This window comes from Rhincodon typus, chromosome 21 (genome assembly GCF_021869965.1).
Source record: "Rhincodon typus isolate 14 chromosome 21, sRhiTyp1.1, whole genome shotgun sequence".
Lineage (NCBI taxonomy): Eukaryota > Metazoa > Chordata > Chondrichthyes > Orectolobiformes > Rhincodontidae > Rhincodon > Rhincodon typus.
Genome location: NC_063352.1, coordinates 18,951,390 through 18,965,436, shown reverse-complemented (window position 1 = coordinate 18,965,436; position 14,047 = coordinate 18,951,390). Strand labels below are relative to the sequence as shown.

At 42.9% G+C, this 14,047-nt stretch overlaps 1 protein-coding gene across 5 annotated transcripts in view; it reads right to left on the bottom strand.

Annotated features, from left to right (window-relative positions):
- Positions 1–14,047, bottom strand: part of ccz1 (CCZ1 homolog, vacuolar protein trafficking and biogenesis associated) — a 45,874-nt gene that overhangs the window by 8,405 nt on the left and 23,422 nt on the right. For all 5 annotated transcript variants that reach the window (XM_048609483.1, XM_048609485.1, XM_048609482.1 and 2 more), the window contains 5 exons: positions 11,879–11,990; positions 10,164–10,197; positions 4,751–4,868; positions 997–1,155; positions 765–892 (listed from right to left, as the gene is read on the bottom strand). In XM_048609483.1, the coding sequence (XP_048465440.1) occupies positions 765–892; positions 997–1,155; positions 4,751–4,868; positions 10,164–10,197; positions 11,879–11,990 (551 nt within the window). The remainder of the gene's footprint in view (positions 1–764; positions 893–996; positions 1,156–4,750; positions 4,869–10,163; positions 10,198–11,878; positions 11,991–14,047) is intronic.

Below are 14,047 nucleotides of genomic sequence, written 5' to 3'. Positions count from 1 at the left end.
ATGAGCTGCCCTCTTGAAACACTGCATTCCACGTGGAGTAGGTACATCTACAGTGGTGCTAAGGAAGTCATAGAATTTTTTTTTGCAATACAGTGAAAGAATGATATGTAATATGCTGTTCGACTTGCAAGTGGTGGTATTTCCATGCGGTGACTACCCTTGTCTTCCCTAAGTGGCCATGTTTATGGGTTTGTGATGTGTCCTTGACAGAGACAGGATAAGTTGCAGTGAGTGCATCTTGTTGACATTACACACTGCTATGAAGGAACGTTTGTTTAAGACGGTGGATAGGGTTCTGATCAATGGACTGCTTTTTCTCAAGTGGCACGAAGTTTCTTCAGAGTTGCTGGAGTTGCATCCATTCAGTGAAGTGGAGATTATTCCATCACACCTCCTGACTTAGGACACATACTGGGGAGTTAAGAAATGAACCGCTCACTGCAGAATTCCTATCTATTTAACTTAACTCTCGTAGCCAGAGTATTTCCCTATTTTTCACAGATGCTAACAGACATGCTGAGCTTTTCCAGCAACTTTGTTTTTGTCCCTATTTTTCATGTTTGTCCTGCATTCCCTACTGAATTCTTGATTAATAATCTGCTTTTGGCCCTAATCATCATCTCACCACAAGTTGAAATATCCTCTCTAAAATCTTGAAGACCTCATTCAGGCCAGCATTCTCCTTTCGAAATAAGTGATCATCAGCCCGAGAATCTTTCTGGAACATTATTAATTCTTATTTTTGGTATTATTTTGTAACTCACCATTAACTTCAATCAGATTTGCATTCTTCTGACTCAAGATTACATAAAGTTCCCGCTGGTCAGACTTTTTGCCAACCACCCAGTAATCGGTCATCGCCTTTACGATGATTTCTTCATCCTCTTCAGCTCTGTGTAAATCACGACAAGCAAGTCAAGCAAAATGAAATAAAGCTCACTGTAAGTAACTGCTCATCATTAAAAAAAACAAACTTTTTAAACATTGAGGCAGTACCTTGAGAAATCACTGTTAATATCTCCCAGGATCTTCATTAGGTCAGTGTGGACCGAGGTCAGGGACATGCTGGCTGTTTTCCGCATGTGAATGGTCGTTTTCTCAGCCAGATTCATGTGATTGAAGTAAATAAACTTGAAGTGAGGTTCCTTTTCAGGTCTGAAAGAGAAAGAAGTGTACCAAGTTGTATTAATGCAAATTTTTAAGTGTAGCTCTCATGTCTCTCTTACATTACTTGGAGAGCAATTCCAAAAATACTGTACATTTTTAACAAGCATGAATGTGAAGTTTTAGATTTTTATTTACAAGACAAAGGAGGAACTGGAAGATAGTCTTCAAAAATGCTTCACAGAGCTACCTAATCACCAGAGGTGACAACTATATTGTGATAATTGACAAAGGAAAATTGAATAGGAAATGGTGACAAAGAAATTTACATTGGTGAGAGAAAAATGCCAGCACAAATTGTGACATTGTAAGTACAACTTACACTAAAGCTCTGAAGTAAATTGCTTAAATATTAATTTCACATCCTTTATTGGTCAAGTCTGTGCTCCCTATTCCCCAATTCATAACTTTCTTCAATTATACTGTGCAACAGCTGTACCCACTCCTTGAAATGGCTACCAATTGCTGATCACTTTGGTGGAAGCACCACTTTTCTATACATCCCTGGCATTGTGTAGTCTATTGGGTATTAACACAGAACACGCAATGGGAACTGATTGAGTGAGTAAACTGATAGAGGTCACTGAAAATAAGTGAGATGCAGCAACACCAACAACATGCAGTCGTTATATCACATATGGGACATTCTTTATATTGCATTGTAATATAGGGGTGGTAAGAAAACATGATGAGGAGAGAACCCTACTGAGGAGAAGGTTGGGCAGCTATGCATCTGTCGAGGCAACAAAATAGTTCTTTACTGGTGTTACAGAAGGATACAGTGTCACATTTAAAAAAAACTTAGTGAGGGATCCATAAGCCATACCAATGCATTAAAGGCAACTACATCAAATAAACAGAAGCAAATTACTGCAGATGCTGGAATCTGTACTGAAAAGATGAAGGGTCATCTAGACTCAAAATGTTAGATTGCTTTCTCTCTACAGATGCTGCCTGACCGACTGTGATCTCCAGCACTTTTTTGTCTTCAGTACATCAAATAAGTTCTTTAATGTATTGTAGGACACTGAAAATTGTGTGTTGCATAAAAGTATTAGACTCAGCAGATATAACTTGATGTAATCATCAGAAGTAAATAACTTGGCATCCGTTTCATACTCATTTACACCACAGTTAAAAATTAATTAACAATATGGCTGATCCTGGATATTGAGTATCAAGAGGCATATCTTATTATATTAATTATTTTGATGGTCAACTGCTCACAGACTGAACCGGAAGGTCCTTGTCCTGTAATATATCATTGGTTTGTACTGTCAATTCTTGCTCGTACTAATGCAGGTATTTTATTCTATTGAGCCATCAGGATACATGAGGAGCGATTAAACTTTAATCAGACAGAAGGAACCCTGGGTTTCCTAACTTGACCTCTTGAAAATCTGATAAAACAAGATTTACAATGACAGAATATGCAAAAGGCCTGAAACTGGTGAACCTCGCAAAAGTGAACTTCAAAGCTAGAGAGCCCCATCAATAAATCTGTATTGTAATGAGCATGCATTTAACACTCATGAATTTTAAAGCGGAATTTTAGCCACATGTAATCCAACTATCCACACACAACACCCATTCTTAGGAATAACAAATGGTATTGATTAGTCTATAATACTTAAAGATTTCTTACAATTTACAGAAGTCTTTCTTTTAAAAAAAAAAGGTGGTTTCCCAGATGGCTCACTGGGTGCAAAATTGTGGAAACGGCTGATCTCAGCCCAGTGACATTGTCGTAATTCTATATAATTACATCACAACAGGGAGTGAGTCAAACCAGCCACATTGGCCTTTACATTAACCGTATCATAGAATCCCTACAGTGTGGAAACAGGCCATTTGGCCCAACAAATCCACACCACCCCTCTGAAGAGCATCCCACCCTGACTCATTCCCCTACCCCTGCATTTCCCCATGTCTAACCCAAACATCCCTGGGCACTATGGGCAATTTAGCATGGCCAATCCACCTAGCCTGCACATCTGTGGACTGTGGGAGGAAACCGGAGCACCCGGAGGAAACCCACACAGACACTGGGAGAATGTGCAAACTCCACATAGATAATCGCCTGAGAATGGAATTGAACCTGGGTCCCTGGTGCTGTGAGGCAGCAGTGCTAATCACTGAGCCACCTATCTCATGAAGAAGGCGAAAGAGGCTTTAGCTGATAAATTAGATGAAAAGGATGGGAGGTGCTTGATTGCAGTATAAACATCACCATGGACTGACTGAACTGGATGTCCTGTTTCTGTGCTGTAAAGGCAATGGAAATCTACAGCTAAAGTACTACATGGTGTTTTCAGCTCTGCACAGCAGCAGAATGTTGATGCAGTAGATAGGACTTTGTGCAGGTTCACGAGGAGGCTGCCTGGTGTGAGGAAATATAAATTTGATGGACCAAGTAGATTAAGGATGGGTTGGAGGGGCTTTGATAGTGAAGTTTAATATTATGACAGGATATAGAAAGATTAAAAAAAGACTTGCATTTATGATGTGTTTTCCATCATAGGAGATTTCACAGCAATTTACAGCCAATGACATAGGTCTTGAAACATAGTTACTGTCCTAATGTAGATATTGATATTTCAAAGCAGACAGTATTGAACGGGTTTAGAAGGTAATCAATATGTTTACATCAATATGTAAATGTCAGAGATTTAAGCCTGAGAGGAGGAGAAAGTTCTCTGATACGGAGGGCTGTAAGGCTGGAAGATACATTAATAAAGTGAGTGACTAAAACAGAGATCAGGTCAACTTCTAAAAATTGTTTAGGGAGGCGAATGAAGCAAAAGAAAGAATGAATAAAGGAATGTGGGAACAAGGCAGAAAGAGCTCATATTTATATAGCACCTTTCATGACCTTGGAACATCCGAAATGCTTCACAGCTGAATAGAATATAGAACATAGAACATAGAACATAGAACATTACAGCGCAGTACAGGCCCTTCGGCCCTCGATGTTGCGCCGACCTGTGAAACCAATGTGAAGCCCATCTAACCTAAACTATTCCATTATCATCCATATGTTTATCCAATGACCATTTAAATGCCCTTAAAGTGGGCGAGTCTACTATTTTTGCAGGCAGGGCATTCCACGCCCTTACTACTCTCTGAGTAAAGAACCTACCTCTGACATCTGTCCTATATCTATCACCCCTCAATTTAAAGCTATGTCCCCTCGTGCTAGCCATCACCATCCGAGGAAAAAGGCTCCCACTGTCCACCCTATCTAATCCTCTGATGATCTTGTATGTCTCTATCAAGTCACCTCTTAACCTTCTGCCCTCTAACGAAAACAGCCTCAAAACCCTCAGCCTTTCCTCATAAGACCTTCCCTCCATACCAGGCAACATCCTGGTAAATCTCGTCTGCACCCTTTCCAATGCATTCTTTTTTTGAAATGTAGTCAAAATTAGAATGTAGGAAACGGTGCAACTAATTTGTGCATAGCAAGCTCCCACAAACAGTAATTCAATAGCGACCAGATAGTATTTTACTGACATCAGTTAAGGAATAAATATTGGCCAGGACATCGAGTGCTCTGTTTTACCAACAGAGGTCTGTTAATACTCACGCTGACAGCCTCTTGTTTGTATTAAACTGCTCACAGATGTCCGACGCCAAGAGAGTGAGCTGAGGTCCTACAAGGTTATCTAGTCTCTGGCAAAATTCTCGAGTCAGCTCCACTGAAGCTAAGGAGAAACATAAACTATTAATAATAGCATGTCCAATGCACTTGCCAAAGAGTCAGGAACCAAAGGAAGCAAGTGTTGCACAACTGGAGGAAGACATATATCTCAGAGGGTTGTGGAGCTGAGATGAAGCTATAGAGATGGGAGGGGAGGGAGGCTTTAAGAGGATTTAAACAAGGATAAGAATTTTCACTTCTGAGACTTAAATGGACTGGGAGCCAGAACAGGTCTGACAGCAACTGGAACGACTGGAGAGCAGAATGATAAATGATTCTTATGTGATTTCTTAGCAAATTCATCTTAGGATGACACGAGTTAAGGTCTGAAATAAGTCCATAGAGGCTGGTATCCCATCAACAAGTCACCCTGTATTTACAAGTGAAGAGTCCTTGACACTGATCCAGCTTACAGGTGAAGAGAAACTCTGACATTCCTGTTTATATACCTAGTGTCAATCACTACATCCCCCTGCCTCCGATCTGAGGACATTGGCCAGTTCTTTTTATTCTAGCTCCTCCTGGGGTGTTTTAGCACCGGGTCAGGTTCCTCCAACCCTGCCACTGATACGGGTGGTGTGTAATGCACAGTAGTTTGCCTCTTGCACCCACAGCATCTCAGAAGTAATTCATTCTCCTCTTCAGACAGTAAAGGCATCAAGGCAGCGAGATCCACCTCGCTTGCATTTCCCGCACCTCTGCCCTCACATCCCCTCCCCGCAATAAAAACGAAGACAGAATCCCCCTTGTCTCATGTATCACCCCACTAACCTCCGTATCCAACGCATCATTCTCCGGCACTTCCGCCACCTGCAATCTGACCCCACTACGAAGGATATATTTCCCTCCCATAGGGACCGCTCTCTCCGCAACTCCCTCGTTCGCTCCACACTCCCCACTAGCCCCACCACCCCCGGCACCTTTCCCTGCAACCGCAGGAGGTGCTACACCTGCCCCTACACCACACCCCTCATCTCCATCCCAGGCCCCAAAAAAACCTTCCATATCAGACAGATGTTCACCTGCACATCTGCTAATGTGGTCTGTTGTATCCGCTGTTCTCAACGTGGTCTCCTCTACATCGGGGAAACCAAGAGGAGGCTCGGAGACCACTTTGTGGAGCACTTGCACTCGGTTCACGACAAACGACAACACCTTCCAGTCACGAACCACTTCAACTCCACCTCCCACTCCCTGGACGACAGGTCCATCCTGGGCCTCCTCCAGTGTCACAACAACATCACCTGTAAACTGGAGGAGCAGCACCTCATATTCCGCCTTGGGAGCCTACAACCCAATGGTCTCAATGTGAACTTTACTCGCTTCAAAATCTCCCTACCCGCGGCCTCATCCCATGAACAACCCTCTCCCTCATCCCAGTCTCCGTGACCTGTCCGTCTTCTCTCCCACCTATCTGCTCCTCCCACCTCACTGACCAACCCCCACCACTACCTACCTGCACTCACCTATCACCATCCCACCTGCCTTCCTCAGCCCCACCCCCCCCTCTATTTATTTCAGAGCCCCCTTCCCCTCCCCCATTTCGAAGAAGGGTCCCGACCTGAAACGTCAGCTTTCCTGCTCCTCTGATGCTGCCTGGCCTGCTGTGTTCCTGCAGATCCACACAGTGTTATCTCAGATTCCGAGGTATCTTCAACGCTTGATAGAGAGGGAGAACCCGTAGGTTCCAGAACAGTCGGAAAGGCAGTCGAGGAGTCAGGCACGTTTTGCTCCTGCACCATTTGGAAGTTTGCAGCTTTCATATGGTCCATGTGCTTGTTCAGGACTGTCACACCTACCCAAACTTTATGTCACTGGACCGTGCCTCTTATCCATGCAGGGCCATTCCCGTGTGTCCTACACACAAACCTTGTTCCCTGAAGTAACTGTCTCTCGAGCTCAGCAGAGTCTTGCGTCCAATATTGGTGCTCCTTACGTCGTTTCACCCTCCACAACCCCCCTAGGGGAAGGTCGGATTTAACCCGGTGCAGAATCTTCTCCCCATTAGTAAGTCTGCTGGAGCTATCTCCGTAGTTGCACGAGGGATAGTTCTATAATCAGACAGGAACCAGGACAGTCTGATATCTACGAAGCTGTAAGCTGTTTCTTTAAGCCTGCCTTCAAAGTTTGGACTACTCTTTCTGCCAGCGGGAGGCAGCTCACTGCATCCGCATTTGCTACGTAGCCTTTGAGACGATGTTTCAACTTGTAATTATACACACTTAATATTAGAGCCCACTGCTGAATTCTGCTGAAGTTATGGATGGCGCTGCCTTGTCCTGTTTGAATAGACCTAGCAGGGATTTGTGGTCTGTTAATATTACAAACTTACATGCCTAAAAGGTATTGGTGGAACTTCCCGACTCCAAACGTAACTGCCAAACCTTCCTTCTCTATCTGGGTGTATTTACGCTCTGCATTAACCAAAGTCCTGAGTGTTCCTCTCCACTGGCCCACCTATGAGCTAATACTACCCAAATGCTGCAGGGGGAGGGTATCACATGTCAATACTAGATCTTGCTTGGGATCATAGTGCGCCAACACCTTAGAGGATGATAGCTGTTTCTTCACTCCCCTGAACTTTATGGCTTGGCTACACGACCATTTCCAAGGCTGTCAAGAGTTGATGCAAAGGTGCCAGGATGGAAGCCAGGTTATGCACAAACTTTTCATAATAATTCATCAGCCCAAGGAAAGACCTAAACTCCAGTACAGCTGTGGGAATCGGTACCTTTGATCATCCTCACTTTATCTTCCATCAGGTGTATCTTGGTCTCGTCGACTCTGTTGCAGTTGGGGTGCCTGGAACATCTGTTTCCCTTCTAAGGTGTATGTCCACCTGGGAAAAATGTCTAAGGGCTATGTCCAAGTTCTCTAATTGTTCCTTATTGGTCTTCCCTGTTATTAGCACGTCATCTAGATAAATAGCAACCTGGGGTAGCCTTGTAAATGTTCTCCATTGTCCGAGTAAGACTCCGAAAGCTTGTGTTTTCAAATAAACCAGTTGGACTATAAGCTGGTGTCGTGTGATTTCTGACCTTGTCCACACCAGTCCAACACTGGCACCTCCACATCATGCCAAAAAATTGCACAGGCTGACGATACTCCAAATAATAGTCTCGTACATTGGTACTAACCCTTATGGGTGTTAATTGTAGCATATTTCCGGGAATCCTCATCTAATCGCAATTGCGGGTCCGCATGGCTCAAGTCCAGTTTTGTGAAGGACAGACCCCCTGCCAGCTTTGTGTATAAATCCTCATTGCGAGGGATTTGGTATTTAACCAGCTGACAAAAGCAGTTTATCATTTGTTTAAAATCCCCACAAAGACGAAACGGCCCATTGGGCTTCACAATCGGAATGACTGGTGCTGTCCATTCCACAGACTGGACTGGTTTGATGATACTTTTGCTTTCAAGCCTCTGATTTCTGCCTGTACTTTTGCCCGTAAAGCAAACGACACTGGGTGGGCCATGTAGATCATGGAATTGCTTCCTGGTCAACATGCAAGGTGGCCTTGGCTCTCTTGATAATCCTCAGACCTTCCTGAAAAACTTCCAGGTATTTAATTAGGACTTCGTGAAGGCAGCCATTTTCTAATCGAAAAATGTTGAGCCAATCTAGGTGAATTTTTCTCAACCAATTTCGCCCCATTAAGCTTGGGCCTGAGCCTTTTACTACAATCAGTGGTAGCTGAACCAGCTGCTTCTCATAAGAGACCTGAACCAAAGGTATACTCTTAACCTGGAAAGGTTCCCTGGTTTGGGTTCTCAGTCTAGCTGAGGTCTTGCACAAACTTAAGGGTTGGAGTCCACAGCGAATTTTGTTAAAGACTGGTTCTGCAATTGCTGAAACACCCAGTCTGGTATCGACCTCCATTAGAACCAGTGACCATTTAACCAGACGTTTATTTTGATTGGTTCTGATTTGGATGTTGCTAAGCAATTTAACTGTTCCAGACCAGATGTATGTGGACTTTCCAGGGTGTGCACTCTCCTGGATACTGGCCTATGAGTTCTATTGCTCAATTTAGGTCCAGTGGGACTCTTTTGCTGTCTCAAGTCTGCATACTGACAGCAACTACAATGGCTTGCTGGCCCAGATCCTGAAAAAAGGTTTAACCGTTTGACTGAGGTTTGGCTTTGTTTTGATGCTTTGCTGAGGGCTGACGTGGAGCCCCTCTGTTGAGGATATGTCCTGAGTGAGGCTATTCAATTGCCTTCACTCAAGTGGTATTCCCCAAGCTCAGTCGGACCGGCGAGTGTACCACTTCCATTGGAATACCCTGCAACTCACATGCTCCACTTGCCACCTTTTCCAATGATAAAGCCAGTTGTAGTGCCTGTTTGAAGTCCAGTTAGGCTTCAGCTAGTAGGCACTTTTGCATGATTACATCATTAATCCCACATACCAAACAGCCTCTCAGCATCTCATTAAAGGTTAAACCAAAGTGATATGCCTCTGCCCGTTGTCTTAACCTTGTCAAATCTCGATGTGGTTTCCATATTGCCAAGTAAAACAGATAGCATCTCAGAATTAGAGAGGTCTTGGGGTTGTAAAATTCCTTAACAAAATCTGTCAACTCTTGACAGGTTTGAGTATCTGGTAACTCAGGGAAAGTTAGGCTCCTAATAATCAAAAAAGCTGTGGACCCACAAACTGTCATTTGCCCGGAAATAATAACATTCTTTCTACATATTGGGCCGAGTGTTCAACAGCAAGGTCGAACAAATCTAGTTTCCCAAATAATTGCATGATGCAAGCAATGCTTACCCCATCTCAAAGATGACTGTTGCAAACAAGTTTCTTCACGATGTACTTTACTCTCATTGCCACTGAAATAACTCCACAGAGGTCGGTGGAGACACCCTTTATTTACATGTGGAAAGTCCTTGACACTGATCCAGCTCCCTCAGAGCCAACTCTCAGAACCGTTGACACTCCTATTTATATCTGTGAACCAGGGCTCCCTGATTGGACCAGATTAACAGCCCCAATCAAGGAACTCATATTCTATGACGTCCACCTGGCTGACCTTGTTACAATCACTACAAGTTCCATTGATGACTTTGTTAGAAATGGCTTTAAAAGAGAGTGACCAACACAAGTGGAAATTTGACTAGAATAGAGGCAGAATTCCTGGAAACATTGAAAAAACTTACTAAAATGCTGCCATGGATGAAGAGGTGACTAACTGAATGAATGAACTACATCCATACTTATCTTGGCATCTTTACTAGCATGGTTATTTACGTTGGAAATTAAAACAAATCTCAACAGTCAAATAAAGAAACTCACCATCAATCAGAAAGCAAACCACTGCACTCATAGCCTGGAAACATAAACAGAGCATATAAGCATAGGAATCCCAAAAGCTGAAACATAAAATATTTTATCTATTATGGCCTATGATCGTGTATAACATGCAAACAAAATGGCAGATCCTCAAAACAATGGTATTTTAAAATCAAAACAGAAGCTGCACAGACCTGTGATTCAATACATGCTGAATGCATAACTTGCATTATCATATCCAAGTCCGAATCGGACTCTATTCCTTTCTTTACGAACCAAATCTCTGCTTGTGATGAGCTTTGCAATCCATTAAACTGATGGACTGATTCAGGAAAATTTGACAGATTTATCATGGGATATGCAAAAAACTCAGATATAGTGATGAATTTATGGTACACATGGGGATAGGCAGTGAAAACTCTAATGAATACTATATCAGGTGAGCTGTGGGGCCACATGTCCTGAACTCCACAGTTTCATTTGTACATGTAGAGTATTAGTGGCATCTTTATCTAGTACAATCTAGTAAGGTGGATCTGGCAATGGTGGGGGATCTATTACCATTGTGTTCAAACTACTGCGTCACTAAAGACTTTTCTCAGTTCTTTGAATAATACAACCATCAATCAGCATTAAATCAAACAGGGACAGCGACATTGACACAGGTTGGCATCAAGTTAGTATACTGTGTTTTAGCCATGTCACAAATTATTGAGGGTAGGGCTCGATTACACAATTTTTACTTACCTGCAAACTCAGGATTGTTTTAAGTTCCTTGTCAATTATTTAAAATTTGCCATTACACACAAGAATAAAAGTAATGGGACTGCAGCTACCAGACTGTAATAGCGCCTATGGCTCATGGTCAGCTTTCTGACCTTGGAGTCAGAACGTTCTGGGTTGAAACTCTGCTACAGGACTGGGGCAGAAAAGTCCAGGTTAACTGAGGGACTGCTGCACTGTTGGAGATGCTGTCTTTCCAAAGAGATATTAAACGGAGATTCTTTTCAAGTGGTTGTTAAAAAAAAACTTTAAAGTAGACAATACCCAGTGAATATTTATTCCCTTAACCTACACGACTGTAGATGTAGGGGTAGGCCTAGCGGCATTATCATATGACTAATAATCCAGAGGCCCAGGTAGTGTTCTAGGGACCTGGGTTCAAATCCCATCATGGCAGATACAGTGGAATTTGAATCAATCTGGAAATAAGAAGAAGTTAATGATGACCATGAAACCATTGCCGATTGTCAGAAAAACCCATTTAGTTCACTGATGTCCTTTAAGGAAGGAAACTGCTTTCCTTACCTGGCAGGGACTACATATGACTCCAGACCCACAGCAATGTGGTTGGCTCTTAACTACCCTCTAGATGGACAATACTTGCTGGCCATCCAAAAACACCCTCATCCCGTGAATATAATTAAAAAAACAAAAATAAATTATCTGGTCATTAGCACACTGGTGTTTGTAGCGGCTTGTGGTACATACATTGCTACATATTTCTTACATTAAGACAACGTGTACATGTCAAAATGTATTTCAACGGCTGAACGTCACTTTGGGTTGATCTGTTCCGGAGTGACACTTTTAGAAACAGTAAAGTTTCCAACTTTACGCATCTTGTTTTCTGTAAATATCATTTGTGGTGGCAGTCAGTCATCTGCTATATATCTTAATTAAGTTTGTGAAAGTTAGTTGAAGCCAGTTGATCTCACCTTGTAAACAATCAAGTGCAATTCTTCATAGGTGGTGTCAGTGTTCACAAAGATCCTCGGAAACCGCACTACAAGGTCAGGATTGTTGATATCATAAGGGCCAGTGAGAAACCTGAGCAAAAACAAACATTTGCAAGTTTAGAACTCTTTTACAAGGATTTTGTCTGCAACAGAATGGCTGGATGCTGCAGTAGCAAGGTTGCTGTCCCTACACATCTGCTTCCTGTGTTGCAGTGTGGCTCAGTGGTCAGCACCTCAGCAGTAAAGTTCTCCTGGCCATGCAACAATATATCTGCCACATGCCAAAACAAATTCAGCAGCAGGCACCCAGAAACCCAGCCTTTACACCCTCTGGAACATTTGCTTAAAACTAAATACTGCAGAGGGTAGAAATCCAAAATAACAATTGAAAATGCTGGGAAATACTCAATAGGCCTAAAAAGAAACATCAATCCAAAATAATAACTCTGCTTCACTTAATTAATAGGCCTCTGTTGAATGTGGAATACTGAAACCTGATTTACCCAACAGTCAGGAGAGTAGTCAGGCATAAGCAAAGTGTTTGATGTTAATGACTTCTGGCCCAGCTTCCAGCATCTTACAAATGGAAGATTTCTCAAATTAATGTGGCAATCCCAAGGCATTCCTTAAAGGGACATAGTGCCGTGAAGAGAAATGGAACACTTTCAACTGTGTTTGATGGCAACTAGTAAAGCACTTGCTTCTTTAGCACATTTTCCTTAACACTTAGAGATCCCTCAATTTCTCTCATTGGAAGTTTCTCCGCTGAGCGAAGATGCAGATTAACTACTCTCAATGTCACTGATCGTTACAGGATCCTGAAATGCACAAAACGTTGACTCCAACACTAGAACTCTGTCCTCCCCAACTCGCCTCCGGTTCAGTCTTCCGTGAACAATAGCTTCGGATTGCAGGACATACACCTTTTTCGAAGACCACATCCTCTTTATAAATCAAGACAGTGACAGAGCTGCTGAAGTTAAAGGGTCTTCAGGCGATATGTTTCAAGGCTGGCTCTTGTATAGATTTTTAAGACAATTCAAGCTGACTTCAGAATCAATTGTCAGAGTACTGACCTATTGTAATTTACCTACTGAATCTGGGAATGGATCACATGTTAATTCTGAAGATGGATACGAGTGTCACTGGCTGGGTCAACAATTATTACTCAGCCCTAACTGCCCTTGAGAAAATGGTGGTCAGCTGTGTTCTTAAAATGCTGCAGTCCTTGGGGAGAACAGGCACCAATAATGCTGTTAGGGAGGGAGTTCCAGGACTTTGACACAGCAACAAGGGAAGAATGATGATGTTGTTCAAAGTTGGGATGGTGCATGGGCAGGGCGGGTGGGAACTTGCAGGTGGTGACGTTCCCTATGCATCTGCTCTCCTTGTCCTTCCTGCATGATAGAGGTCATGTTTGGGAGCTACAGTTAAAAGGAACCTTCCCCTCCATTCACATCACAGGAATCTGATACCAATACCAGAGCTTATTTGGCTGATTCTGAGAAACATATTTGTGAAAACAGAAAGGACACTGTAGAAATTCAATAGGACATAGGTTGGTGCAGTAAGCATACAGATAACAGATGAAGTTCAATGTGAGAAATGTGAGGTAATTCATTTTGGTAGGAGGAACACAAAGTGACAAAATATAGGTGACTACTCTAAAGGGTGTGCAGAAGTAGAAAGATATATGTACACTTATGGCAGGACAGGACAGGACAGGGGGAAGAGGGCAGTTAATAAAACACAGTGGCTGAGGCTATATGAATAGCAGCATAGAGTACAAGAATATGGAGATAAAAACAAAGTATTGCCAATGCGGGAAATCTGACATGAAAACAGAAAATGCTGCAGCAACCAGCAGGTCTGACATCTGTGCAACAGGAAACAGGGTTAATGTTTTGAGTCTCCTTCACAAGTGAAGTTCTCCCATAGTCCCACAGAGAGAGGGGACTGGTGGTTTAACTGGAGGGTCACGGGGTGGGGGGGGGTGCGGGGGCGATGGTTGAGAAGGGAGGGTCCTTCATGGCAACCTCAGCCAGCACTCTGCATCATAATCCAGCCAACTGAGCTAACCAACCCCCATACGCTTGATTAAAGCTTATCTTAAAAGGAAGAAGGCGAAGTGGAGAGGGCTGAGGTTAA